The sequence below is a fragment of the Drosophila nasuta genome, chromosome 3 (genome assembly GCF_023558535.2).
Source record: "Drosophila nasuta strain 15112-1781.00 chromosome 3, ASM2355853v1, whole genome shotgun sequence".
Taxonomy (NCBI): Eukaryota; Metazoa; Arthropoda; class Insecta; order Diptera; family Drosophilidae; genus Drosophila; species Drosophila nasuta.
The window spans coordinates 24725378-24751876 of record NC_083457.1 but is presented as its reverse complement, the minus strand read 5'-3'; the positions used below and the strand labels follow the sequence as shown (position 1 = coordinate 24751876).

The 26499-nt window shown below is 39.5% G+C and overlaps 4 protein-coding genes and 1 long non-coding RNA gene across 9 annotated transcripts in view; 2 read left to right on the top strand and 3 right to left on the bottom strand.

Moving 5' to 3' along the window:
* Positions 1-10696, top strand: part of LOC132789352 (apoptosis-stimulating of p53 protein 2) — a 44809-nt gene extending 34113 nt beyond the window's left edge. Inside the window, exons 1-7 of one of the 3 annotated variants that reach the window (XM_060797316.1) lie at positions 1345-1617; positions 3572-3839; positions 6406-6623; positions 6790-8966; positions 9034-9251; positions 9316-9518; positions 9603-10696. In XM_060797316.1, the coding sequence (XP_060653299.1) occupies positions 1378-1617; positions 3572-3839; positions 6406-6623; positions 6790-8966; positions 9034-9251; positions 9316-9518; positions 9603-9647 (3369 nt within the window). In that variant the 5' untranslated portion in view covers positions 1345-1377 and the 3' untranslated portion in view covers positions 9648-10696. Of the gene's footprint in view, positions 1-1344; positions 1618-3571; positions 3840-5058; positions 5250-6405; positions 6624-6789; positions 8967-9033; positions 9252-9315; positions 9519-9602 lie in introns of those variants that run through there. The other 2 variants (XM_060797317.1, XM_060797318.1) reach the window with 2 other exon arrangements.
* Positions 10697-11148: 452 nt separating this feature from the next.
* LOC132791416 (uncharacterized) lies at positions 11149-11987 on the bottom strand. The gene is made up of 3 exons (XM_060800314.1): positions 11884-11987; positions 11647-11790; positions 11149-11572 (listed from the first exon to the last, which is right to left on the bottom strand). The coding sequence occupies exons 2-3, from the start codon at positions 11777-11779 to the stop codon at positions 11211-11213; spliced, it is 495 nt and encodes a 164-aa protein (XP_060656297.1). The 5' UTR covers positions 11780-11790; positions 11884-11987; the 3' UTR covers positions 11149-11210.
* Positions 11988-14064: 2077 nt separating this feature from the next.
* LOC132790885 (uncharacterized) lies at positions 14065-14898 on the bottom strand. The gene is made up of 3 exons (XM_060799631.1): positions 14795-14898; positions 14558-14701; positions 14065-14483 (listed from the first exon to the last, which is right to left on the bottom strand). Exons 2-3 carry the CDS (start codon positions 14688-14690, stop codon positions 14122-14124), a joined length of 495 nt encoding a protein of 164 aa, XP_060655614.1. The 5' UTR covers positions 14691-14701; positions 14795-14898; the 3' UTR covers positions 14065-14121.
* A 4096-nt stretch (positions 14899-18994) lies between these two features.
* LOC132793465 (uncharacterized) lies at positions 18995-25839 on the bottom strand. Of its 3 annotated transcripts, XR_009633124.1 has the most exons (6): positions 25825-25839; positions 25651-25741; positions 20275-20420; positions 19696-20188; positions 19436-19618; positions 18995-19369 (listed from the first exon to the last, which is right to left on the bottom strand). It is a non-coding gene; the product is annotated as an uncharacterized LOC132793465 (long non-coding RNA). The 3 variants fall into 3 exon arrangements; XR_009633125.1 differs by lacking the exon at positions 25651-25741; XR_009633123.1 differs by lacking the exon at positions 25825-25839 and having other exon boundaries at positions 20275-20456; positions 25651-25665.
* On the top strand, positions 22536-25827 carry LOC132793463 (UDP-glycosyltransferase UGT5). The gene is made up of 6 exons (XM_060803398.1): positions 22536-22943; positions 23004-23162; positions 24262-24723; positions 24794-25001; positions 25064-25334; positions 25397-25827. The coding sequence occupies exons 1-6, from the start codon at positions 22838-22840 to the stop codon at positions 25784-25786; spliced, it is 1596 nt and encodes a 531-aa protein (XP_060659381.1). The 5' UTR covers positions 22536-22837; the 3' UTR covers positions 25787-25827.
* Positions 25840-26499: the final 660 nt, after the last annotated feature.

The following is a 26499-nucleotide window of genomic DNA, read 5'->3' as shown; positions in this document are numbered from 1 at the left end:
CAGCAGTCACACACAACATTGTAGTTGACTAAACACCCACCAATCCATCCAGTTCCATTCTCCCGTCCATTCTCATTCTCATTCTCAGTCCCTGCATCCGGCTCTCATTCCACTTGTAACTTTGCGTCGCATTCATTTTCCATTTGCCAACATGACGACATTTTCTCGCTCCCATTGTTGTTGTTGTTGTTGTTCTTGCTGTTTGCTCAGTGTTTAGTTGCCGTCTCGGATGTATGTGGGTGTGGCTTGACTCGACTTTTTGCCTCCTTTGTGGGTGGGGGCGGGGCGGTCAGTTTGGCGTGGTTTTTCCCTCGCAAGTTTTTCCTGACATTTACCACAACTACTCGCTGCAAGTGCGAGTGATTATGCACACGCAACTCGGCCGTTAAACGTTAAGCGACGTAGTTGTGCCAGTTAAATAATAAACTAAGTAAACTAGTTACGAGCGGGAGAGCGATAAAGAGAGAGAGGGATAGCAGTAGCCCAAGTGTTTGCTACAATTAATGTAGCATACTTTCGGGCGGACTTCTAATTTTAACTAAACTTGGGTGTCTGCGAGTCGTGCATGCTCTGCACTCTACTGGAGCAGTCTTAATTGTTATGGTTTTTGTTGTTCGAGTTGTTGTTGTCGTTGTTGTTGTTGTTGTCGTGCTGAGCGACGCTTGGTGGCGCCGCCCGTGGTGCCACAGTGTTGTTGTCACGGCTGTTGACGCTGCCCGTTGCCAATGACAACCAACACTCGCATGACAAATACCACTACACACACACACACACACACACACACACAGTAACACACCCACACACACACTCTTGCACTCACACTCGCAGTCGCCTGGTGTACAAAGTATGCTTTCAATCAGGCACTGAATTGAAAATCCATTAACGAGTACACAGCCAAGGCAGCTGGTCGCAGGCTGCGGGTGCCGCCAGTCTATGAAAATGTGGGTGTGACAGAGCGGAGAGCAAGGGGAGGGTACCGACTGTAGTCTGCATTCAAGTCATGGCTACGTTCGTTATATTTTCTCCAACAATAAAAACAAATTTGCAGCTGCAGCAGCTGCAACAGCAATACTCGCTAGTCGCATGCAAAAATATCGAAAAGTCGCAGGACGAAGGACATGTGCTGCACACACACACACACACACACATACGTACACTTCAATTATACAAGTGTGAGTGCATTTTTAAGTAAATCATAAAGAAGAAGAAGAAGTACGTGAACGTGAATGTGAACGAAAAGTGCCATCGGAAAATTCTTAACGCAACGTTAACGAAATCAAAGTCAATAGCCAACGCAACGCAAAAGAGAAGAAATATATAGTATATACTATTCAATATATATATATCTTTATATCGATATCGACAACAACGAGAGCAATGCTAACTTGCGTGTGTCGGCCCGTGTCGGGCAATCTGCCCAAAATGCCGCCCGCTTCAATGATGCCTGCCTCAAGGGCCTCCCTTGGCGGTGGCAACAACAACAACAACAACGGCAACAGCAACAGTGGCAGCAACGCCGGCGGCATCCTGACTGGCAACAGCTACGGGGGCAGCGGTAGCAGCCGCAGCGACTGTGTCAGTCCCACACAAGTGGTGACATCCGAACCGAAGCTTAATGTAAGTAAAACTGCAGACCATCAATGGCACTGAGCGAAAACTATTGATTGATCGATACTTTGCGGCTAAACTTGTACTAAATAATAATGATGTGCATTATATAGTCGAGATGATTCAGCGAAGCGTTCTTAGATGACATAACTTGGATGCTCTTGAAAACGCTTTTATGCAAATGTTGTCGAGGCAAGCAAATACCATAAAGGGAAATATCAAGCATGCTAAGATTTTTTATAACATTTCTGGTGAAGTGCCAAGTAAATTCTAATACGTTATAACCTTACTTATAATTATTGATTTTAGAAAGACAAAGAAACCCTTTCAGATTCTAAAATATTAACTTATGAATTATGACAGCTGAGAATACTTAAGGAAATGATGATTTATGATGTATGAAAAGATTCATTGTAATAAAGCTTTAATAATTGATAGAAAATATGTAGATACTTTTTGGAATATATATTTAGAAAACTATCTGTTAATCGATACCTTTCGGACAAATATTTGTTTAACTGACATAACTTAGATGCTCTTGAAAACGCTTTTATCAACATATTGATAAGTCAAAGGCAATATTATAAAGATATATATGAAATATACTAGAAATATGCTTGCCAAGTTTTCTAGCAACTTTCAATAAATTATAAGCATTCTAGTAACTAGCCACAATTATTGATTTTCAACAGTCAAGCAACCACTTTTCATGTTCGAATATTAACTTATGAATTGTGGCAGCTGAGACTAAAGCAAAGATGATTTATGATGAATGAACATTATCACTGTATTAGAGTTTTGACAATTAATAAATAAATCATATAATATATATTTACACAATTTGAAATATATGTACATATATTTGAATAACTATTGATTGATCGATACTTAGCGGCTAAAGTTATTTAGATGCTATATGAAGCACTTCATACCGAATATTGTCGAGCTAAGTAAGGAAATATGAAATATGCTAGGAGAGATGATTTATGATGCATATATCAGGAGTTGCAAAGTTATAGAGTTTGGGCAATTAATAACTAAGTCAAATGTATCATAGAAGACAGAGATTCACACATATTGGAATGTTTTTATTAAGGTTAACTTCCACTTTCAAGTAGAAAGCCTCACATAAATCCTTATAAAAGGCACATTATTAGACTACTTGCTATGTGAATAAACTATTTGTTGCTCCGACCATTCGCCAGGCAAGTCATGCATATATTTTGTTATTGACTTGACAAACAGCCGCAATAGATTTTTATGGGACAGTTGGGCAATTGGTTGAATTTATGCTCAGTGTACGATTATCTGCACCTGGGAAGAGAAAGCTAGAGGGAGGGAATGGTGCAAGTTTAATCTATTTATGCTTACGTCTCTCCTTTGTTATTCTTCTTATTTTTTTTTTTATTTTGATTTTTTCGGCTTTTTTTTTTTTTTTGCTGGTGTGGCTTTTCCGCTAGACCCAAAATAAAAAGGTAGCAAATTAGCTTTCATTTTTCACACACATAAACATAACCTGATTTATGGTCTGAAGGGAACTTGGGATGTGTGTAAGAGGAGTGAGAGGAAAATAGGCTGAAACGGGCCGTGACCATGACCATGGACAGAGACAGAGACAGAGAGAGAGAGAGAGAGAAGAAGATGTTGACAAGTTGAGTTGAAAAGTAACGATTGCAGATAACGTTTATAAATTGTGGAAATTTCATTTTCACTTTGACGCCCAGCAACGACAACCGACAAGGATAGCGACAAGGACATTGACAACGACAACGGCAATGACACCTTTGGAGCCAGCTTATCCGCAGCTGAATCTCTAACGATCTAAGCACACGGACGCACACTAACACACACACACATGGCGTATACTTAACGGCATGCCATATATATGGCATATATATATATATATATATTTGTATAATCCACTAATCCCACACTCAAACCACTTTTGCACACTCTTCTGCAGGTGCCCAGCAGGCTGACGTCAGCCGAACTGAGGGCGATGGCACTGCGACAGCAGCAGCAAATCGACAGCCAGCACCAGCTGCTGGCCACAAAGGAGCAACGGTTGCGCTTCCTCAAATCGCAGGAGGTGCGCAGTGCGGTGGCCAGCGCCGAGGGCGAGCGTCTGCGTCGGCTGCGGGAGCGTGTCGAAGCGCAGGAGTCCAAGCTGCGACGTCTACGCGCGCTGCGGGGTCAAGTGGATCTGCAGAAGACCTACAATGTAACACTGAGTGAGTATGACAGAAAGGAAGCAGGGGTGGAGTAGAGGGGGAGGTAGAAGGGCAACTAACAAGTGCAGCAACTACAAAGTGAAGATGAGTCCAATTGAGTTAAGCATCGCGTAGAGCAGCGACGCGACGCTTAGTTGACGCAACGTAACGCAACGCAAACGTGTTGTCGCGGGCCAAGGGATCGGGATTAACATGTGTTAAAATCGTGTTGAGTGCCACTACCTCAGCAGCTACAAGCTGCGTGTGTGCGTGCGATGGGGTGTGTGTGTGACTCTTTAATTTATGTATGTGTGGCACTTTGTTGTCCTTTATGATTGCCTGTGGGCGGGCTCTCGAGATGTTATCGCCGTTGCTCTTGCTCATACCCGACAACTATTGTGCAAGGTGGAGCATAATAAGTTTTTGAGATACTTAAATGTATATGGCAGACAGATAGAAGTTCTCCCCAACCCCATAACAAATATTCAGAGCTGCTTTCTCGATGCTAAAGTGACAGTTTAGTAGATTTAAAGTCTCGGCGAAAGTTGGCGTTTAATGCAGAAATTCACCCTTGAGAAAACACATTATTTTTGCATTACTTTGAATCCTTTTGATTATATTGAAAAGTTCGATTGTATTTATGAGATACAAAACTGTGTTTCTAAGACACTTATTTTAAATAGAACTTATTCTTCACTTAATTAAATAGATAAAAACAAATACCATCTATTGACGAACTATTGTCATAACAATAACTATGTTTCGTTGATTGTTCGCTTTCATAAACACCCACACATGTAAAATTAGAAATACCAAATTTGAGGGCAATCAACTTTTTTATTTCGTTTATATAAAAAATATGAAAAGATACAACAAAATTTGAGTTGAAATTCCTTAAAGTTATATACATATGTTGATGCCAGATGATTGCAGGTGTGACCACTCAGACCAGCTGACAGTGTGGTCGCGATCGAGTGTTATCGATAGCGACAAAAAGCTAGTATATTGTGCGTGTGACCTTGTCATACGCGCAGCCACACTGATCTAGGTTTCGTCGCGTGATGGTCACCCTGCCCACTTTAGTCCTTTTTTCCATTCTACTATTTTCGTTTTGCGCTACAAGTGTTTTTTCAAGTGAGAAAGTAAAAACGTGCTTTGTAAAGTTTTGCAAAGTCAAATATAAAAGTGCAAGTGTTTTTTTTTTTTGAAGACACCCTCCTACACAATATGTAAGGAAATAATTCAAAATGGTGGGAATATGCAAGAAAGTTTCAATGCATTCCAACATCTCATACACTTAGTAAAACTAATTCTTGATTAATGCATGCAGCTGGGTTTACCAAAGAGATCTACACAGCTGTGAACTTTGAAATAGCAGTGCTTATTTTGAAAATTGAAAAATAGGATTATTAACACAACTGTGAGACAAAAGTAAGTTATAATAATAGCTAAGTTTATTTAATTTTTGCAGAACATTTAAAGCCAATATCTTTGTATGTTATTCCTTGCTTTCTAAGCTCAATGATTTTGTCCCTTTTGTATTGTCACGAATCATGAATTTAATTAAACTCACTTTTCGGGAAATTATAATAATTTTCGGCACTTTTCGTAACGGAAAATCTATCTATTCAGTGTGCAGCCAAAAAGTTGTGTATTTGTGTAAAAATACTAAAAGAACAGAACAACAACTAATTTAACGGAGTTTTTGCTTGTCTCCTATCTCTATGTTCTATTTTACAAGAACAATGTGCAAGAGGTCAACTAAAAAAAGGGAATAAACAAACAAACCGTTATGTAGTTTTGGTTCTGTCGCATTGCTTTTTCAAAATTCACACCTTTACAAATGGAGAAGCTATCTAATGTAATTATGCACTTGACTTTGTAAGAAATCCACAATAATTCTTATCTTTAGTTACTTTGCTCAAATTCAAATTTGTTAGCGGGTATTTCGGAGTCTATCATAGGAGTCGACTACCTTCTTACTTATGTTGATATTGTTGTTGTTAACATTGAGCACGTTGGCATTGTCGATTTATGCCGCAACACACTCACACCCGCATACATACCGAAGCACACACAAACAAGCAAGAGACAAGAGACATGTCTCACACGCACACACACACACGCACACACACACACGCACACAGACAGACACACACTTGTCCACTGGCAAAGGCGTTATGTTAATGAGGTTTCAGTTGCGCCATGTTGGCCATAATTAGTTCAGACAGCCAGCCGCAGGATGTGCAGACCCCTTGCTAAAGGATATCAGCGACATGTGTGTGACCAGACAGGCAAAAGGTGTAGAAGGGGGCGTGTCAGGGCGGGGAAGCAACGTGTTGATGAGCGAATTTTGAGAAATATGCCAACGATTAATGTTATGCTGCCGGCGCACAAACTTGTCCAACTACGAAGGTGGCATAACATTTTGATTACATCGCAGTAGAGGAATGAGGGGGGGGAAGAGGGAGGGTTATGACAGAGATTACGATGTGTCCCGCCCAGTTTCAATTAGTTGTGCGCCGTGAGTTATGAGAGCTGTGTTTTTGGAAGGCTGGCCACTAATCCGTTTAACTTTTGTGCTTAGGCAATGACTTGGACTCGATTCGTGCGCTGTTTAGCGAAAAGGAGAAAGAGCTCAGTCTGGCGGTGGCCAAGGTGGAGGCGCTAACGCGGCAGCTGGAGGAGCTGCGACGCGACCGCCGTTGTCCGGTCAATTTGCTGGCCACAAATGGCAACGGTGCAACACAAGCGTTGCCGCCGCAAGCGTCGCGGGAACTCGAGAAACTGCGACGTGAATTGATGGTAAGTTGAATAAAAAAAAAAGAGAAATGAAATGATGAAGAGCAGATAGAGAGAGAGATAAAACCAGAGAGAAAGAGAGAACACGTAGCTAATTAAGCATTTCCGTTTCCGCTTCCGTTTTGCGCTTTGCTCTTTCCTCTTTGCGTTTTGCGCTTTGTCTGCGCAGTATCGCAATCAGTTGTCCTTGCAGCAGGATGCGAGGTTGCACATGCAACGCGAGGCGCTGCAGCAGCGGCAAGCGGAACTGCGCTCGGTGGATCAACGCATCTACGAGCTGCAGACGCGTTTGCAACGCAAGAAGCAGGCAAATACGCATCATCAGCAACAGCAGCAGCAGCAACAACAACAACAGCAGCAACAGCAGCAGCAGGCGCAGCAACAACAGCAATTGCAGCAACAGCAACAGCTGCATGTGCAATCCGCGCAATTGCTGGCGGCAACAGCAGCAGCAGCTCAGCAGCAGCAACAACAGCAGCAGCAACAACAGCAGCAGCAACAGCAACGACAGACTGCCTCGAAGCATGGGGGCGTGGCAGCACTTAAGCAACAACTGCTGCAGAAGCAAGTGAATCAATTGGCCGCAGCAGCAGCCGCTGCAGCCGCAGGACGTGCCGCAGAGCGAGCGATTCAACGCGGCAGCGTCAATGTGGCAGCCGTTGAGCCTTTCATACACACGCCGCAAAAGTCGACGATAACAACGACAGCCAGCTATCTGAGTGCGGGTGGCAACTTGCTGAAGCATGCAGCAGCCACGGCGAATACGAATCAGCAGAATCAACTGATACAGGATCTGAGCCGGGCGCCTGGCTTCTTTCCAGCCAGTAGCAGCAGCAGCAATGTGACAACGACAACAACCACAACGAACAGCAACAGCAGCGAGAGTGATGAATCAAAGCTGGCCAAGAAGTTGCTTACGGCAACGAGTGGCAGCAACAACAGCAAGGCAAAGACGGAGGCAGAGCTGCGCAAGCAAGCTCAGAACGAGGCCATGGACAGCACCACGCACATCTACGCTGAGGTGGGACCCAAGAAGCGGGATCGAGAAGCAGCAGCAGCGGCAGCCGCAGCGGCGGCAGCAGCAGCCGCAGAGGCAAACGCAGTGGCAGCAGCAGCAGTAACAACAACAGCAACTCCCTCGACAAATGTTGTTACTTCGCCGGTCAGCAAGATACCCAAGAGCATCTCAACGAGCAGCTCCGCCTCCGCTTTGATCAACAAACTGAATCAGCAAGCGGCCAACAAGGACGCGCAAGATCAAGCCAAGAAGAACGAGATTGCGGTCACAAGCGAAACGCTCTCGGAGCGTAACACGCAACAGCAACTCACGGTGCACAGCATGCCACTTGGCGCCGTCAGCAAATCGGTGGCAATGGCGCCATCTGGCTCCGCCACCAAACCGTTGCAAGTGCAGGTTGGCAATCTCGCAGTGCCGCCACGCAAACCCATCAGCAGCGTGGCACCCACTTCAATGAGCAGCAACAGCAACAACAACAACACCAGCAGCAACAGTAGCGGCAGCGCCATACCCAAGATGATCACTTACAGTCCCAAGGTAAATCGTGTGGCGCCCAACGTCGTATTGCCAGCCGAAGCTCGTCCTGCGCTGCCCCCGAAACCCAGCAAAATGTCGCCCACAGAGCAGCCCAGCGATGCAGCAGCAGGTACAACAGCAACCACAGCAGCAGCACCCTCAGCAACTGCAACCACAGCAGCGACCACAAGTGGCAAGTCGCTGGGGCAGCCACAAGTGCAAACCTTCGGACTGCAGTCGCTGAACATTAATGACAATTTGCCCATCAAGGCAAAGCCGCTCACCATACGCAAGCAGCCGCTGTTCGAGCAACCGCCACGACTCAAGGCCACGCCCATTGGCACAGCAGGCGTGGCAAAGCCGGCGAGTCAACAGCTGTTGTTGCAACGCAAGCCAGCAGAAGCACAGCTGAAGGAGCCGCTCCGACAGCTGGCGCAAGAGGCAAGCCGTGTGGCAGCAAGCGGCGCAAATGTGGTAGAGTCGCCACAGCATTCGCCCAACAGCAACTCGCAGAGCAGCTCCAGCGTCGATGAAACGGATCGCATGAACTTGGCCACAACTCAAACGGAGAACAATAATAACAATAATAATAATGGTGGCAGCAACATTAAAGATCGCGCTGTCAGCAAACCGAAGTTGGCGCGTCGTGTGAGCTTTGATCCTTTGGCCTTGCTGCTGGATGCAAGTCTGGAGGGTGAACTGGAGCTGGTGAAGAAGACGGCCATGCAGGTGGCCAATCCAAGTGCGGCCAACGACGAAGGCATCACGGCGCTGCACAATGCCATCTGTGCGGGCCACTTTGACATAGTCAAGTGAGTTTGAAAACTAGAAATCAATTAAGCAACTTTCACTCCAACTTTTGCTTTAATTCTTTGACAGATTTCTGGTGCAGTTTGGCTGCGATGTGAATGCACAGGATTCGGATGGATGGACGCCGTTGCATTGCGCCGCCAGTTGCAACAATTTGTCCATGGTCAAGTTTCTGGTGGAGAGCGGCGCCTGTTTGTTTGCCTCCACGCTCTCCGATCACGAGACGCCAGCGGAAAAGTGCGAAGAAGACGAAGAAGGCTTCGATGGCTGCTCCGAGTATCTGTACAGTAAGTAAAAGCCGCGTAGACCAGCTAAGCAGATACATTAAACTTTGTTTTACTCACTCTTTAGGCATTCAAGAGAAGCTGGGGATTTTGCACAATGGCGATGTCTATGCCGTCTTTTCGTATGAGGCACAAAACAGCGATGAGCTGAGTTTTCATGTCAACGAGCCGTTGATCGTGTTGCGCAAAGGCGACGATGCCGAAAATGAATGGTGGTGGGCACGTAATGCCACCGGCGAAGAGGGCTACGTGCCACGCAATCTGCTTGGGGTAAGTGCAACCAACAGCAATAACAGTGTTCTGTCTAACGAGCGCAGCTAATCAAATTCCCTTTTCTCGTTTCGCCCCCTGCAGCTATATCCACGAGTGCCGCCGCAGTCGCCGCATTTCAGCGATTAGCAGTTAATACGCTTCACCATACTCAAGAGAAAGGCTGGCCGACTCATCCAGAAGCGCTACATATCCAAGTACATCTGATGGGCTGATGGGCAGGAGCACAGATGGATGCCGATGCCAAGCACGTGCACGTGCAAGGCAGCTTGCTGCAGCATTCCCTGGCCAACAGAGCGTATTAGTTATGAGCTGGAATTATTTATCATAGCTCATGTTTTTCTTTCCTGTTTACTTTTTGTTCGAAAAAGCCACATGAAGGAAACCAGGCGCACCCTCACACACATATAACTACACACCCTCTACACACACCCACACACACACACACACACACATTGCCATATGTCTTAGCGATGCTCGTGTGTGCGTGTTGCCTTGCAACTATCTGTGTATGTGTTGGCCATCAAATGTGCAACATTTGCTGGCTCCCGAGTCAGCTATTTATCACAACGCTGAAGCCAGAGAACATATCCAAGCCCAGCCACGGAGCTACAATTAGCCACAGCTTCTCGGCACACACTGACGTCCTGCACACGTACAATAAATTGGATTTCACTTAAGCCCCCCTAGATTAAGGCCTAGACTAATAACTTAAGCAATATATGTACCTACCTACCCAATCATATTTCCAAAACTCATTCCTTCCTTCTGTCGCCGCCTCCTTGACAACAGCTCGCCACAAATTGCTTTAACTTTGTGCATAAACCGTATAAAATGAAAACTGCACAACTGCAGACTTGAAAATGAAATTAAAATATGAAATAACATTGGCAGCATTTGATAGTGGAGAAACGAGCTTGTTAATTGCCAGCATATCAAGTTAATTGCAAACAAGAATTGCAAACTTGCAACACAAACATATTTTACACAGACAAATCGAATGTGATTTTCGTATGTAGACAAACGACAAAATCGAATTAAATATCCTTATACTAAAAATATATATATTATATATTAATAATTAAATATAATAATAATAATATTAATACTATTGCATGATGTACAGTACTTACGAATAAAAACTGCTTCTTTATCAACTTAAAACCCTTAATAAATACTATATACTACTGTACTATATACAAATTAAATTGACTTTTTCTTATCCATTGTTGGTAGCCAATTAATTAACAAATGGAATTGAATCAACTGAGTGGAAATACTCTGAAAGCAAATTACAGATATTGCATTTATTATTTAATGAATTGGTAAGCAACTTGGTGGTCTAAGTGCACAAGTAAAGCGAAATAAAAGGAAGTGAATATTCAAATATATTTCATAATCGACAGAAATGTTCTTTGCAGCGTGCCAAATTTAATTGGCAATCAAACAGTTTTCAGTAGCGAGGAAATAAATTATATTAAATGCTGAATATCTAAGCTGGAATTGCCATAAATAGTTCGATATTCAAAGCGAGTAAGAAAGCTGGAGTCATGTGTGCTCGACTGTGAGATACAAGCTATCCATGTTCAATGAACGAATTGCAGTGCGGTATAATTCATAATTTGTATTTTCGCCATACGGTATATTTTTATTTATATATTAAATATATTGTATGGAATTTTTTTGTTTATTTTAATGTGTGGTGCTGGATGGCTCCTGTTGCTCCTGTTGCATTTGGGTCATCATATAGCGCAAAGCATCCATCACCATGGTGCGAAATTGGATATTTTGCAATGGCGTCATCCTCCTCATCGTCGTCAACAAACTAATGACGAAGAAGTAGTTGTCGTCGGTCTCGTTCTCGTCGTTGTCGTTCTCGTCGTTGCCGTTTTCGCTCTCGTCGTTGTCGTGCTGCTCCTCGGGGTTGTCCGCATCCGCCCGATTGCCGTTGCCCAAGAATTGCATGGCTTCGGCGTGGATCCAGTGATTGTGTAAGCTAACGCACCTCCGGTAGCTGCGGCGCAATCTCTGCCACTTGCGCTGACACAGTTGCGCTAAACAAAAGATAGAGAGAGCGCAAGAGTTGCAGTTAAGGTTATGATTTTTGATTTTGTTGGGGCAGACTTACCATTGCCACCCATTTCCAATGCCACGCCGAGCCATTGAAATCTCCTCTCCGTACGGTCACCGTGCCCCGGATGGGTTATATCCCACAGAGCGGGACGCTGTTCGACTTCGGAGATCAATTTACTAATATCCATTTTTCTGCTTCCTGCAATAGAGAGGGAATATGTCAACATATTTCTTTCCTTTTCTTAATAATGTTAATGTTAATTAATTAATTACAAAATTCCAAACTACTCACGTTGTCGTATTTTGATGGTCACCTCGTGGTTGTGCTTGCGATTTTGTAAAAAATCTTTGAGAGCAGAGATGCCCAAACGCTGCTTACGATGGAGCAAATTTCAATACATTCAAATAAAAACACCAACACTAGTAAAGAAAAATGTTTTTTATTTCAATGGATACACTGAAAAAACAAGTAAGAAAGTTACAGTCGAGTGTGCTCGACTGTGACATACCCGCTACCTATTTTTAATAAAGGCAAAATATTGCGGTATCATTTTCAAAATATACCGAAAATACTAAAAAAAATACTAAAAATATGCCAAATGATATGTTTGGTATATCGATACTGTTTACCATTCCAAATATACCATAGACGGCACAATGTACCAGATTGTCGGCCAAAGCAACTCAAACCCCTAGTAAGTAGGCGTTTTTGCCCATACAAACGTATTTCTTTAATATCTTCGACAATTTGATCTGATCGCAACCAAATTTTCAGGAATCATAACTACTATAGTAATTATTGTACATACCAAAATTCGCAACTCTGGCTTTAAAATTACGCTTGTTATTCGATTTTTTTGATTTGCGGGGTCGGAAGTGGGCGTGGCAAAAATTTGAAACAAACTTGATCTGCGTGCAAACATAACAAATGCTGTCGAAAAAAAATTATAGCTCTATCTCTTATAGTCTCTGAGATCTAGGTGTTCATACGGACAGACGGACATGGCTATATCGTATCGGCTGTTGACGCTGATCAAGAATATATATACTTTATAGGGTCGGAGATGCCTTCTTCTACCTGTTACATACATTTCCTGCCGGCACAAAGTTATAATACCCTTCTACCCTATGGGTAGCGGGTATAATTAGGGAGAAACATTTTTATAATAAAGACAATTATGATATAACAATGGAAATATAAAATTTAGGCACATGAATATGGATGATATTTTTAACTTTGTACATAGTTTATTACTTTATCAACATCTATAGTTGTTCGAGTTACTTGTCAAATGACGCGATAATACAATTTTTTCATGTGTATGCGCGACGCCAAAGCAACAACATAATGTTGATGAAATTTTATGACCCAACAACATCCACATGCAAGTCCTGTTATCTTGCTCAAATGCAGAGATAAGAAAACGAAAGCGAAAAATTGTTTTTGCAATTAGCATTGGAGCATGCCGATCAGTGCTGCCAATTTGGATTTTTTTTCCGACAAAACAGGCTATTTTTGTAAGCTATGGTACATTTTGAATGTGGCACCATATCGATATACCAAATATACCATTTGGTATATTTTTAATATTTTTGGTATATTTTGAAAATAATACCGCAATATTTTGTTTTTATTCAAAATGGGTTGCAGGTATCTCACAGTCGAGCACTGTAGCTTTTTAACTTGTTTATGTTATTGTCATGATCAGCTTAAAAAAATGCAATACTTCGTTCTCCAATTACAAATTTGTATGGCATACTTGCAGGTTTGTTTACATAAATTAAAAACGTAAATAGTAAATTTTACTTATTTGACTATTGCAATTCTCAAGTGGTTCTAGTATTTTGTTGATAAGGAACTCATCCGTCAGCCGGCATAGGGCTGAAGAAAATTTTTATTGTTTCTTACTCTTATAGTAATACAATATGTTTCGGATGGGGAATTTTAGACGATACAATGTTGATATAGTTTTAGATGCATTGGTGGATGTTGTGGGTTAATTAAGATACGCCTATATAGGACTGGTAAACTATATACAATTTAAATTCACATTTTTTTACTCATTGTTGGTAGCCAATTAATTAACAAATTGAATTGAATGAACTGAGTGGTAATACTCTGAAAGCAAATTACAGATATTGCATTTATTATTTAATGAATTGGTAAGCAACTTGGTGGTCTAAGTGCACAAGTAAAGCGAAATAAAAGAAAGTGAATATTCAAATATATTTCATAATCGACAGAAATGTTCTTTGCAGCGTGCCAAATTTAATTGGCAATCAAACAGTTTTCAGTAGCGAGGAAATAAATTATATTAAATGCTGAATATCTAAGCTGGAATTGCCATAAATAGTTCGATATTCAAAGCGAGTAAGAAAGCTGGAGTCATGTGTGCTCGACTGTGAGATACAAGCTATCCATGTTCAATGAACGAATTGCAGTGCGGTATAATTCATAATTTGTATTTTCGCCATACGGTATATTTTTATTTATATATTAAATATATTGTATGGAATTTTTTTGTTTATTTTAATGTGTGGTGCTGGATGGCTCCTGTTGCTCCTGTTGCATTTGGGTCATCATATAGCGCAAAGCATCCATCACCATGGTGCGAAATTGGATATTTTGCAATGGCGTCATCCTCCTCATCGTCGTCAACAAACTAATGACGAAGAAGTAGTTGTCGTCGGTCTCGTTCTCGTCGTTGTCGTTCTCGTCGTTGCCGTTTTCGCTCTCGTCGTTGTCGTGCTGCTCCTCGGGGTTGTCCGCATCCGCCCGATTGCCGTTGCCCAAGAATTGCATGGCTTCGGCGTGGATCCAGTGATTGTGTAAGCTAACGCACCTCCGGTAGCTGCGGCGCAATCTCTGCCACTTGCGCTGACACAGTTGCGCTGAACAAAAGATAGAGAGAGCGCAAGAGTTGCAGTTAAGGTTATGATTTTTGATTTTGTTGGGGCAGACTTACCATTGCCACCCATTTCCAATGCCACGCCGAGCCATTGAAATCTCCTCTCCGTACGGTCACCGTGCCCCGGATGGGTTATATCCCACAGAGCGGGACGCTGTTCGACTTCGGAGATCAATTTACTAATATCCATTTTTCTGCTTCCTGCAATAGAGAGGGAATATGTCAACATATTTCTTTCCTTTTCTTAATAATGTTAATGTTAATTAATTAATTACAAAATTCCAAACTACTCACGTTGTCGTATTTTGATGGTCACCTCGTGGTTGTGCTTGCGATTTTGTAAAAAATCTTTGAGAGCAGAGATGCCCAAACGCTGCTTACGATGGAGCAAATTTCAATACATTCAAATAAAAACACCAACACTAGTAAAGAAAAATGTTTTTTATTTCAATGGATACACTGAAAAAATTAGGGAGAAACATTTTTATAATAAAGACAATTATGATATAACAATGGAAATATAAAATTTAGGCACATGAATATGGATGATATTTTTAACTTTGTACATAGTTTATTACTTTATCAACATCTATAGTTGTTCGAGTTACTTGTCAAATGACGCGATAATACAATTTTTTCATGTGTATGCGCGTCGCCAAAGCAACAACATAATGTTGATGAAATTTTATGACCCAACAACATCCACATGCAAGTCCTGTTATCTTGCTCAAATGCAGAGATAAGAAAACGAAAGCGAAAAATTGTTTTTGCAATTAGCATTGGAGCATGCCGATCAGTGCTGCCAATTTGGATTTTTTTTCCGACAAAACAGGCTATTTTTGTAAGCTATCTGCGGGAAAAATTTGAGAATTGCGGGAATTCCGGAAATTGAGTTGGCTTTTCCAAAAATATGAAAAAGGCAGCTTTACGATAGTCACTTACAAACAAACCAAAAAATTTGGTGGCGTATCGATTATTTTTCTCGATATATGCTAAGGTCATCACTCGCTTAAAGCTTCGATCTCTATGATATATAAAAAGTGCACGTAAATTCTTAGTAAGTTTTGAAATGCCGAAAGAATATAAACAAATGCACCGATGTCTGACTTAAAAGTGATGAGTTCAAGTCATGGATTCGCAGAGATGACGCAGACCTGCAGAGGGTATATTGCAACTATTGGAAGACCACTATTACAGTGGTCTAAATGATGGAAATTTCTCAAACAAAGTTAATTTAATAAATTGTTATTTTTTGATATTTTTTCGCTTTTTTGATACATTTGATTTTGGCTTTTTATTGGATTTTTTAATCATTTTTTAAGCTTTTTTCTCCTCTCTTAACGTTAAAAACAGCTTTTTTCCTGGTAAAGTTGGCAGCACTGCTTTGAATGGTACATTAGTATATTTTCTGATCAGACTACGGCGGCTGTTGTTGACCGTCTGACATATTGCAACAGGTCTGTTAAGTTAACAGCGAGCAGAACGCACGTTAACAGCGTCCTAATACCTGCGATGAATTCAAATTGAAACGAATTTCAAGATTATTTATTGATTTCATAATTGACATGAATTAAAAACAGGATTTTTAGTGGACAGCCAAGCCATTTTAATTTGCTTAAGTTTGATTACACTTTACATTTACAACTAAAATCATCACATTTAAATGTTCGTGTACATATGTATGTGTACTCCTGTATTATTCTAATGGTGGCACGCGTCTGTAAGAATAACGTAAAAACGCCGACGGCAAATTAGATAGCTGCATGCTATGTATCTGTTAGCGATCGCTTGTAGTTCGATCGGCTAATTGCCTTTTTACTTTTGAAGTGTTATATCTTGTAAATCGTGTCGGTGGGGAAGCTGGACACTTGCTTCAGTCACAGCCAAAAACAAGTAAGAAAGCTACAGTCGAGTGTACTCGACTGTGAGATACCCGCTACCCATTTTAAATAAAAGCATTATATTTTGCGGTATATTTTTCAAAATAAACCAAATATGCTACAAAAATACTAAAAAAATATACCAAATGGTATATGTGGTATATCGTTATAGTACCTCATTCAAAATATACCATAGACGGCACAATATACCAGATTGTAAGACAAAGTCACTAAGACCCCCAGTAAGTAGGCGTTTTTGTTTTTTATTTGAATCAGGAATCATAACTACTATAGTAATTATTGTATATACCAAAATTCGTAACTCTAGCTTTAAAATTACGCTTGTTATTCGATTTTTTTGATTTGCGGGGGCGGAAGCGGGCGTGGCAAAAATTTGAAACAAACTTGATCTGCGTGCAAACATAACAAATGTTGTCGAAAAAAATTATAGCTCTATCTCTTATAGTCTCTGAGATCCAGTGTTTCATAAGGACAGACGGACAGACACACAGACGGACATGGCTATATTGTCTCGGCTGTTGACGCTGATCAAGAATATATATACTTTATAGGGTCGGAGATGCCTCCTTCTACCTGTTACATACATTTCCTGCCGGCACAAAGTTATAATACCCTTCTACCCTATGGATAGCGGGTATAAACATTAAATGGTTACATATTTGTTCATATGTACCATATCAATAAAGAATTAATTTGAAATTCGCGTGTTTTATTTATAAACAATATTCGTGCAAAAATAAAGCTACTAAAAAAGCTTAGTGGCTCAACACCATCTACTCTATGGGTAACGGGTATAATTACTATCTTCTGCCACTCTCTTTATGAATACTAAACACAAAATCCAATTCATTTGGATATTTTATCTTTTACAAAAGTAAACAAGTAAGAAAGTTACAGTCGAGTGTGCTCGACTGTGAGATACCCGCTACCCATTTTTAATAAAGGCAAAATATTGCGGTATAATTTTCAAAATATACCGAAAATACTAAAAAATACTACAAAATATACCAAATGGTATGTTTGGTATATCGATATAGTACACCATACAAAAAAAAAACCATAGACGGCACAATGTTCCAGATTGTCGGCCAAAGCAACTAAGACCCCTAGTAAGTAGGCGTTTTTGCCCATACAAAAGTATTTCTTTAATAACTTCCACAATTTTTATCTGATCGTAGCCAGGAATTTTCAGGAATCATAACTACTACAGTAATTATTGTATATACCAAAATTCGCAACTCTAGCTTTAAAATTAGGCTTGTTATTCGATTTTTTTGATTTGCGGGGGCGGAAGGGGGCGTGGCAAAAATTTGAAACAAACTTGATCTGCGTGCAAACATAACAAATGCTGTTGAAAAAAAATTATAGCTCTATCTCTTATAGTCTCTGAGATCTAGGTGTTCATACGGACGGACGGACAGACGGACATGGCTATATCGTCTCGGCTGTTGACGCTGATCAATAATATATATACTTTATAGGGTCGGAGATGCCTCCTTCTACCTGTTACATACATTTCCTGCCGGCAGAAAGTTATAATACCCTTCTACCCTATGGGTAGCGGGTATAATAAAAACCGGCTGACCGCTAATCTGACTAATCAGATGCAGCTTAGCTTGAGAGAGTCAAGAAATGTTTGTGTATCTATAATTGTGACAAGTTGTTCTCTGAATATGATTACGAGTGAAAATGGCAAATCTCTTCTCCATTTTGCACTCAATTCTCACGCCCAACGCAAATATCATCAGAACAAAACGCGAACCGAGTTCAGTCTGCGTTTGGAGGCTGTAAAATACAGACAGGCAAATTAAACAGTCAGCTAACCCGGCAACGGAGACACAAAAGTTGAAGTTTTAATATTCGTGCAGATAATTACAGTGAAATTAGTTAAAAGTCAACTTGATTTTCGACAATTCATTGTGAATTCTTAGTTTCAGGTTCAATCCAGTTCTTGAAAACTATTTGTTTTTCCAGTTGTTTGTTCAACTGTCGCACTGAGACTCAGCAGTTAATCAAACTGAACTCACAGATTCGCAATAAAATTTAGATTAATTAAGAATTTGCTTTGTTTTTTTTCCACTCCTTAATATTAAGTTATAATATTATAATATTATAACTTAATAAGTATTTGGCATGAAGTTTTCAAGAATTTTCCAAAAATATATTAAAGTTACTCCATATTGGCGTGTTATTGGTACGGTTCATAAAAAGAGAAAATTTTCATTTTTGACTAGCATTTTAATAAACTTCTAAAATTATAAGTATTAAACAAGTAATTGTATGTTGGCAAAAATTATATATTTATGTATGTTAGAAAGGTGATTTCATAATTAGAGAATGTTATATTATTTTTTGTACATATTACTATATTATAATGATTACGTTGACGTTATGACGAAGGAATTTTATAATCTCTAAATCACGCGCTGTTAAAAATAATTTAATTACTTGACTCACATTTAAATTCATTAATGTTAACTCGGAGCAATTATAAAATGCTGTATATCACTTATCTTCAAGTTGAGCACATTTAGTTTATTTATTATTTTTTTCATTTGTGTTAGTGCTCAATCTAACAATTATACATTACTAACAGTTTTCAGTTAAGATTATTAAATATAATTAAATATTTTGATATTATTTTATACATAAATTTCTTCATTATTTTATTCATAACTATCTCTATTAAATCGATGCATCCATAGACATTTATTACTATATTAACTATTTATTCCTGTCTATACTTAAAAAAAAATACTTTTCAAAAGATGATATTTGATTAAATATTTATATTTCTTTATCTTATCTGCTGCAACTCCATTCTTCGGTGATGCTGCTGAACAGTCGCGCACCGCTGACAACGTCACGTCCCACCGTCGATTCGATGGTGCCAGTGCACAATGCATTGTGCAGACGGCCTCATCAACGCCGCTGCCATCGAAATGCGCCAAAGCAACAGCACCTGAACCTGTAATTGAATGTATAAAATAGTTGAGACTTTTAACTAGCAATAGGAACACAATTTACTACTCACCGGACAACAACGATAATACAGGTGGTGACATCGTCGGCGCCAATGATGTTAATGTTCTTGTCGTGCGGTGCCGCAGCGGCCAGCTCCCGTTGGCCCACATAGACCGACAGGACCTATCGACTTGGCCCGTATGGAGTGCAGCTGCTGGGCATAATCTCTATAAAATTTGATAGTGGCACGCATCTGTAAGAATAACGTAAAAACGTCGCCGGCAAATTAGAACGCAAGATCACAAGAGAGTGTGTCTTTCGCAATGTTACCTGTGGCGCAAAGTGCGGCGGCTCCACGTCGAGACTGGATGACAAACATCATGTTGGAGACGCAGATTATAATTTCATGATGATGAAAAACATGAAGCCTGTACAAAATGCCCACTTTTTTGAGCAAAGGTGAGCGAAGCGTTGTTGCATACAATGCAACTGCAACAACAGCAACAGGCGGAACAGGAGCCGCAGCTCCTTCCATTGCGTGGCGCCGACTTGTGGCAGAAACTCATCTGCAGCAGAAAATCATCTGTCTGCAACAGCCACAAGTCGGCGCCACGCAATGGATTTATTGTGTGGAGCTGGATGGCTCCTGTTGCTCCTGTTCTTCCTGTTGCTGTTGTTGCAGTTGGTTGGGTGGATGTTGCATCGTATCCAACATAGCTTGCATCACCATGGTGCGAAATGTGGCATTTTGTCGTGGCGTCATCCTTCTCATCATCGGCACGAAACTAACGAGGAAGAGGTAGTTATCGTCTTCGGCCATATTCTATGCGAGAGTAAGAGAGTGATAATGTAATAATGTTAATGTTTTCTGTTCTTTAGACAGTAATAAACAAATTCTAAACTACTTACGTTGTCGTATTTTTTCTTCTGTTTTGCTGTTCAGCAATGTGATGGTTACCACGTAGATGTGTGTTTGTGATTTTGTACAAAGTCTTTGAGAGCAGGGGTGCCCAAAACGGAGCAAATTTCAATACATTCAAAAGAAAACACCAACACTAGTAAAGAAAAATGTTTGTATTTCAATGAATACACTGAAAAAATTAGAGAGAAACATTTTTATAATAAAGACAATTATAAAATAACAATGAAAATATAAAATTTATGCACATGAATATGGATGATATTTTTAACTTTGTACATAGTTTATTACTTTATCAACATGAATAGTTGCTCGAGTTACTTATCAAATGATACAATTTTTTCAAGTGGATGCGCGTCGCCAAAGCAACAACAAAATGTTCATGAAATTTGATGACCCAACAACAACCACATGCAAGTCCAGTTACCTTGCTCAAATGCAGATGAAAAATAGAGATAAGAAAACGAAAGTGAGAAATTGTTTTTGCAATTAGCATTGGAGCATGCCAATCAGTGCTGCCAATTTGGATTTTTTTCCGACAAAACTGGCTTTTTTTAAAGCTATATGCGGGAAAATTTTGAGAATTGCGGGAATTGTGAAAAGCGGGAATTCCGGAAATTGAGTTGGCTTTTCCAAAAATATGAAAAAGGCAGCTTTACGATAGTCACTTACAAACAAACCAACAAATTTGGTGGCGTATCGATTATTTTTCTCGATATATGCTAAGGTCATCACTCACTTAAAGCTTCGATCTCTATGATATATAAAAAGTGCACGTAAATTCTTAGTAAGTTTTGAAATCATTTCTCGTATATCCTAAGGTTCAATTTATACAATCTTTATTTACTTTATATTTATTATGTGCTGCTGATATAATTAATTTTTTGTTTATTATTTCTGATTTGTTTAAGTTGCCCAGTTAGGCAACAGTGCACCTATCTTTGTTATAATTTCGTTATTATTTTAATAAAAAAAAAAGTTTTGAAATGCCGAAATAATATAAACAAATGCAACGATGTCTGGCTTAAAAGTGATGAGTTCAAGTCATGGATTCGCAGAGATGACGCAGACCTGCAGAGGGTATAATGCAACTATTGGAAGACCACTATAACAGTGGTCTAAATGATGGAAATTTCTCAAACAAAGTTAACTTAATAAATTGTTATTTTTTGATATTTTTTCGCTTTTTTGATACATTTGATTTTGGCTTTTTATTGGATTTTTTAATCATTTTTTAAGCTTTTTTCTCCTCTCTTAACGTTAAAAACAGCTTTTTTCCTGGTAAAGTTGGCAGCACTGCTTTGAATGGTACATTAGTATATTTTCTGATCAGACTACGGCGGCTGTTGTTGACCGTCTGACATATTGCAACAGGTCTGTTAAGTTAACAGCGAGCAGAACGCACGTTAACAGCGTCATAATACCTGCGATGAGTTGAATTGAAAGGAATTTCAAAATTATTTATTGATTTCATAATTGACATGAATTAAAAACAGGATTTTTAGTGGATAGCCAAGCCATTTTAATTTGTTTAAGTTTGATTACAGTTTACATTTACAACTAAAATCATTACATTTAAATGTTCGTGTACATATGTATGTGTACTCCTGTATGAATCTGATGGTGGCACGCGTCTGTAAGAATAACGTAAAAACGCCGACGGCAAATTAGATAGCTGCATACTATGTATCTGTTAGCGATCGCTTGTAGTTCGATCGGCCAATTGCCTTTTTACTTTTGAAGTGTTATATCTTGTAAATCGTGTCGGTGGGGAAGCTGGACACTTGCTTCAGTCACAGCCAAAAAATATTAAATGGTTACTTATATGTTCATGTGTACCATATCAATTAATTTGAAATTCGCGTGTTTTATTTATAAACAATATTCGTGCAAAAATAAAGCTACTAAAAAAGCTTAGTGGCTCAACACCATCTACTCTATGGGTAACGGGTATAATTACTATCTTCTGCCACTCTCTTTATGAATACTAAACACAAAATCCAATTCATTTGGATATTTTATCTTTTACAAAAGTAAATAAAAACCGGCTGACCGCTAATCTGACTAATCAGATGCAGCTTAACTTGAGAGAGTCAAGAAATGTTTGTGTATCTATAATTGTGACAAGTTGTTCTCTGAATATGATTACGAGTGAAAATGGCAAATCTCTTCTCCATTTTGCACTCAATTCTCACGCTCAACGCAAATATCATCAGAACAAAACGCGAACCGAGTTCAGTCTGCGTTTGGAGGCTGTAAAATACAGACAGGCAAATTAAACAGTCAGCTAACCCGGCAAGGGAGACACAAAAGTTGAAGTTTGAATATTCGTGCAGATAATTACAGTGAAATTAGTTAAAAGTCAACTTGATTTTCGACAATTCATTGTGAATTCTTAATTCTACATGCAAAAAACAAACTGCGCATTTGCCACAACTTTCAAGTTCAATCTAGTTGTTGAAAACTATTTGTTTTTCCAGTTGTTTGCTCAACTGTCGCACTAAGACTGAGTGAATATTGAACAGTTAATCAAACTGAACTCACAGATTCGTAATGAAATTTAGATTGAGTTTAACTTTTGTGTGCTGCCTGCTGTCAGTACTAAGCGAAATCAAACTTGTGTGCGGCGCCAAAATACTTGCTGTCTATGCATTTCCAGGTAATGAGTGTTCACTGTACTACATTCCTATTAAAATATTAACATCGTGTCGATGGACAGGCAAGAGTCACTACATGATGCACACGGCGCTGATAAGAGAACTCATCGAGAGTGGCCATCAAGTGACAATGATTGCAGCATTTTCCCTCGAGTCACAAAGCCTCGGCAGCAACTACACGGAATTGCTCATAGAACCTGTCTACGATTTCTGGCATGACGGTAAGCAACAATTGTGACAGTGCAAAATGTCATTTATTACTATTTATATATTCTACTTGCGGTATTAAAAGGTGTAATAATTAAATTACACAAACATCTAGCGTTGATAGCTAGGATTTCTTATTTATTCGAGGCTAATTTGCTTTGAGTTTGTTTTCCACTCATTATTATAAACTTATGATATTATAACTTATTATTATTATTGCGATGATTTCATTTACTATTCCACAGTTTGTGATAATAGTATTTGGCATACACTGAAGTTTTCAAGAAATTACCAAAAATATATTAAAGTTATAAACACCATGGCGTTTTACTCGTACGGATCATAAAAAGATACAATTTTAATTTTAGACTAGCACTTTAATAAACTTCTAATATAATAAATAATTTTACCCTCATTAAACAAGTAATTGTACTGCATGTAGAGGGATAAAAAAAAGACATTTGCCAAAAAGGTATACATATACTATATATATACAATATAAAGGTATATGTATACTATATATTATAATGGAGATTTCATAGTTAAATAATTTTATATTATTTTTTGTGCATATTAATATATTATAATGATTACGTTGACTTTATGACGAAGGAATTTTATAATCTCTAAATCTCTAAAAATAATTCAATTACTTGACTCACATTTAAATTCATTAATGTGTCACTCGCAGCTATCTTAAAATGCTGTATAGCACGTATTTTTGTTTTGTATTTTGTTGAGCACATTTTTTTTTATTAATTATTTTTTTATTTAGTTATTAAGAATGTTACAATAAGTTAACCTTATTAAATCAAATTAAATATTTTGATATTATTTTATACAAAAATCGCAATTTCTTATTATTTAAATCTATGTATATTAGACCTATGCATATATAAAAATTAATGACTATATGAACTACTAAACTTATTTTCATTGGGTTTTTTTTATTAAAAATTATTTTTCTAGAAATTCGAATTTTAGTAAATGTTTCTTTCCTGCATTTCTATGCCTCAGTTAAGCTCATAATTTAAAAGAAAACTTATTTTTCTAAAAATCAAAATTTGATTAAATGTGTCTTCCTGTCTTATCTCCTGCTTTTCCATTCCCCAGTGAAGCTCAACTTTGGCGTCGAACATCTATTTGATCTCACACAAATGACAAACTACGATTTTCTCAAAATGCTGGAGATTATTGGACTCAAGACCACGGAGCATGCATTGAAGCAGCCCAAGGTGCAGAAGCTCATCCACGCCAAGGAGACGGAGGGAGTCTTCGATCTGCTGCTGGCCGAGCAGTTCTATCAGGAGGCCTTTCTCGCCTTATCATACAAGTACAACATACCTATAGTGACAACCAGTACGCTGGGCTACGAGAATCACATGAGTCAGATGATGGGACTGATCTCGCCGTGGTCCTTTGTGCCTCATGGTTTTATGCCCTTCACCGATCGCATGTCTTTTGTGGAGCGACTGCGGAATACTTACGTTTCGTTGTATGAGGACTTTGATCGCCTGCTTAACTATTTCCCCAAAATGGATGCAATAGCAACAAAGTATTTCAACACAGTAATGGGTGAGTGGATGCAAGTACAAATGAACGATGTCAAGCTAAGTGAATCAGTTGTCGTGCGTTCCGATTGCAGCTGAGGTGCCAAAGGTCAGGCACATGGAGACGCAAATCTCGGTGATGCTGCTGAACAGTCACGCACCGCTGACAACGTCACGTCCCACCGTCGATTCGATGGTGCCAGTGGGCGGCATGCATATCTATCCACCGAAGCAGTTGCCCAGGGATATGCAAAGCTTCCTCGACGGGGCCACAGATGGCGCCATCTTCTTCAGTCTCGGCAAGTGTGAGGAGTAAATTTCCTCCTTCATTGCTCTAAATGCTGCTGCTTTCCTCTTGCAGGCAGCAATGTGCAGAGCAAAGAAATGCCACCCGAGATGCTGCGGCTATTCCTCAAGGTCTTTGGCTCCCTGAAGCAGCGTGTTCTATGGAAATTCGAGGACGAATCAATTGGCCAGCTGCCGGCGAACATCATGATCCGTAAGTGGCTGCCACAGGCGGATATTCTGGCGCATCCCAATGTCAAAGTATTCATCACACACGGCGGTCTCTTTGGCACCCAAGAAGGTGTGCACTATGCGGTGCCCATGCTAGGCATACCCTTCTACTGCGATCAGGTATTGCAGGGTATTTATTGAAGGAATGAAATTTAAAGCTATCTTTACTCTTTCTCTCTCAGCATCTGAACATGAACAAGGCTGTGCTAGGTGGCTACGCTATTAGTCTGCACTTTCAGTCCATCACTGAGCAATTGCTCACTCACTCGTTGCTTCAGCTCATCCACAACGTCACCTACAAGGAGAATATTCAACGCGTCTCGCGCATCTTCCGCGATCGTCCGTTGGAGCCGCGCAAGAATGCGGTTTATTGGATCGAATATGTCATTCGCCATAAGGGTGCTCCACATATGCGTTCAGCTGGTCTGGATCTCACCTGGTATCAATTCTATTTGCTGGATGTGATTGCCTTTGCAGCAGCCACAATCGTTGGAGTTTTCCTGCTGGTCAGCTTTGCACTGCGTTTGCTTAGAAGTCACAAACAAAAGCAACAAAAGGAAAAAGCAAATTAACATTAATTGTCATTTAAAATTTTACAAATTGCAATCACATATAATTTCCACCCAGAATTGACGACTAGTTTGAAAAATATTTAGCTGGCAGCACGTGGCGTGCCGGTAGAGCGATTGTATCACCACCGATTCTCAACAGTGTAAAACTAAAAAGTCATCAATAAAATACTCAACACGAATAAGCAAAACAAAAGGCAAAGCGATGTAAAGTAGTCGATGTGTAGCTACCCTGTAAAAGATCGTTACGAGTATATGTTATGAATGAGATTAAATTGGTCTAATAGATTTGCATGCTGCAATAAAATATACTATGTGCGAATTTATTATAGATTAGATTGATTAACTTGATTAAGGTTGTTTCATGAATATTCTCAATTGAAAGCTATTTAAATTACTCTATCTTGCAAACGTAGTGGAACATGCCCTAACTTGATACAAGAATCTGAATATTGTATACTAATATTTTTTGGTACTGTTATTGGAATATGTCTTAATACAGATAAAAGTGATCAAAATTTCATAATTTTCTTTTACATCTTTTCATATTTTCATGTCAATCTACTAAAAAAGCTAAATATATTTCGATTACAAACTATTGATAACTTCAAATTGGATTGTTTCTTTAGATTCTAGAAAAATCTTAAGTGAAGAATATTATTAAAGGGCATTCTGATAATTCTAAACATGCTAATACATAGGCCACAAACTAAATT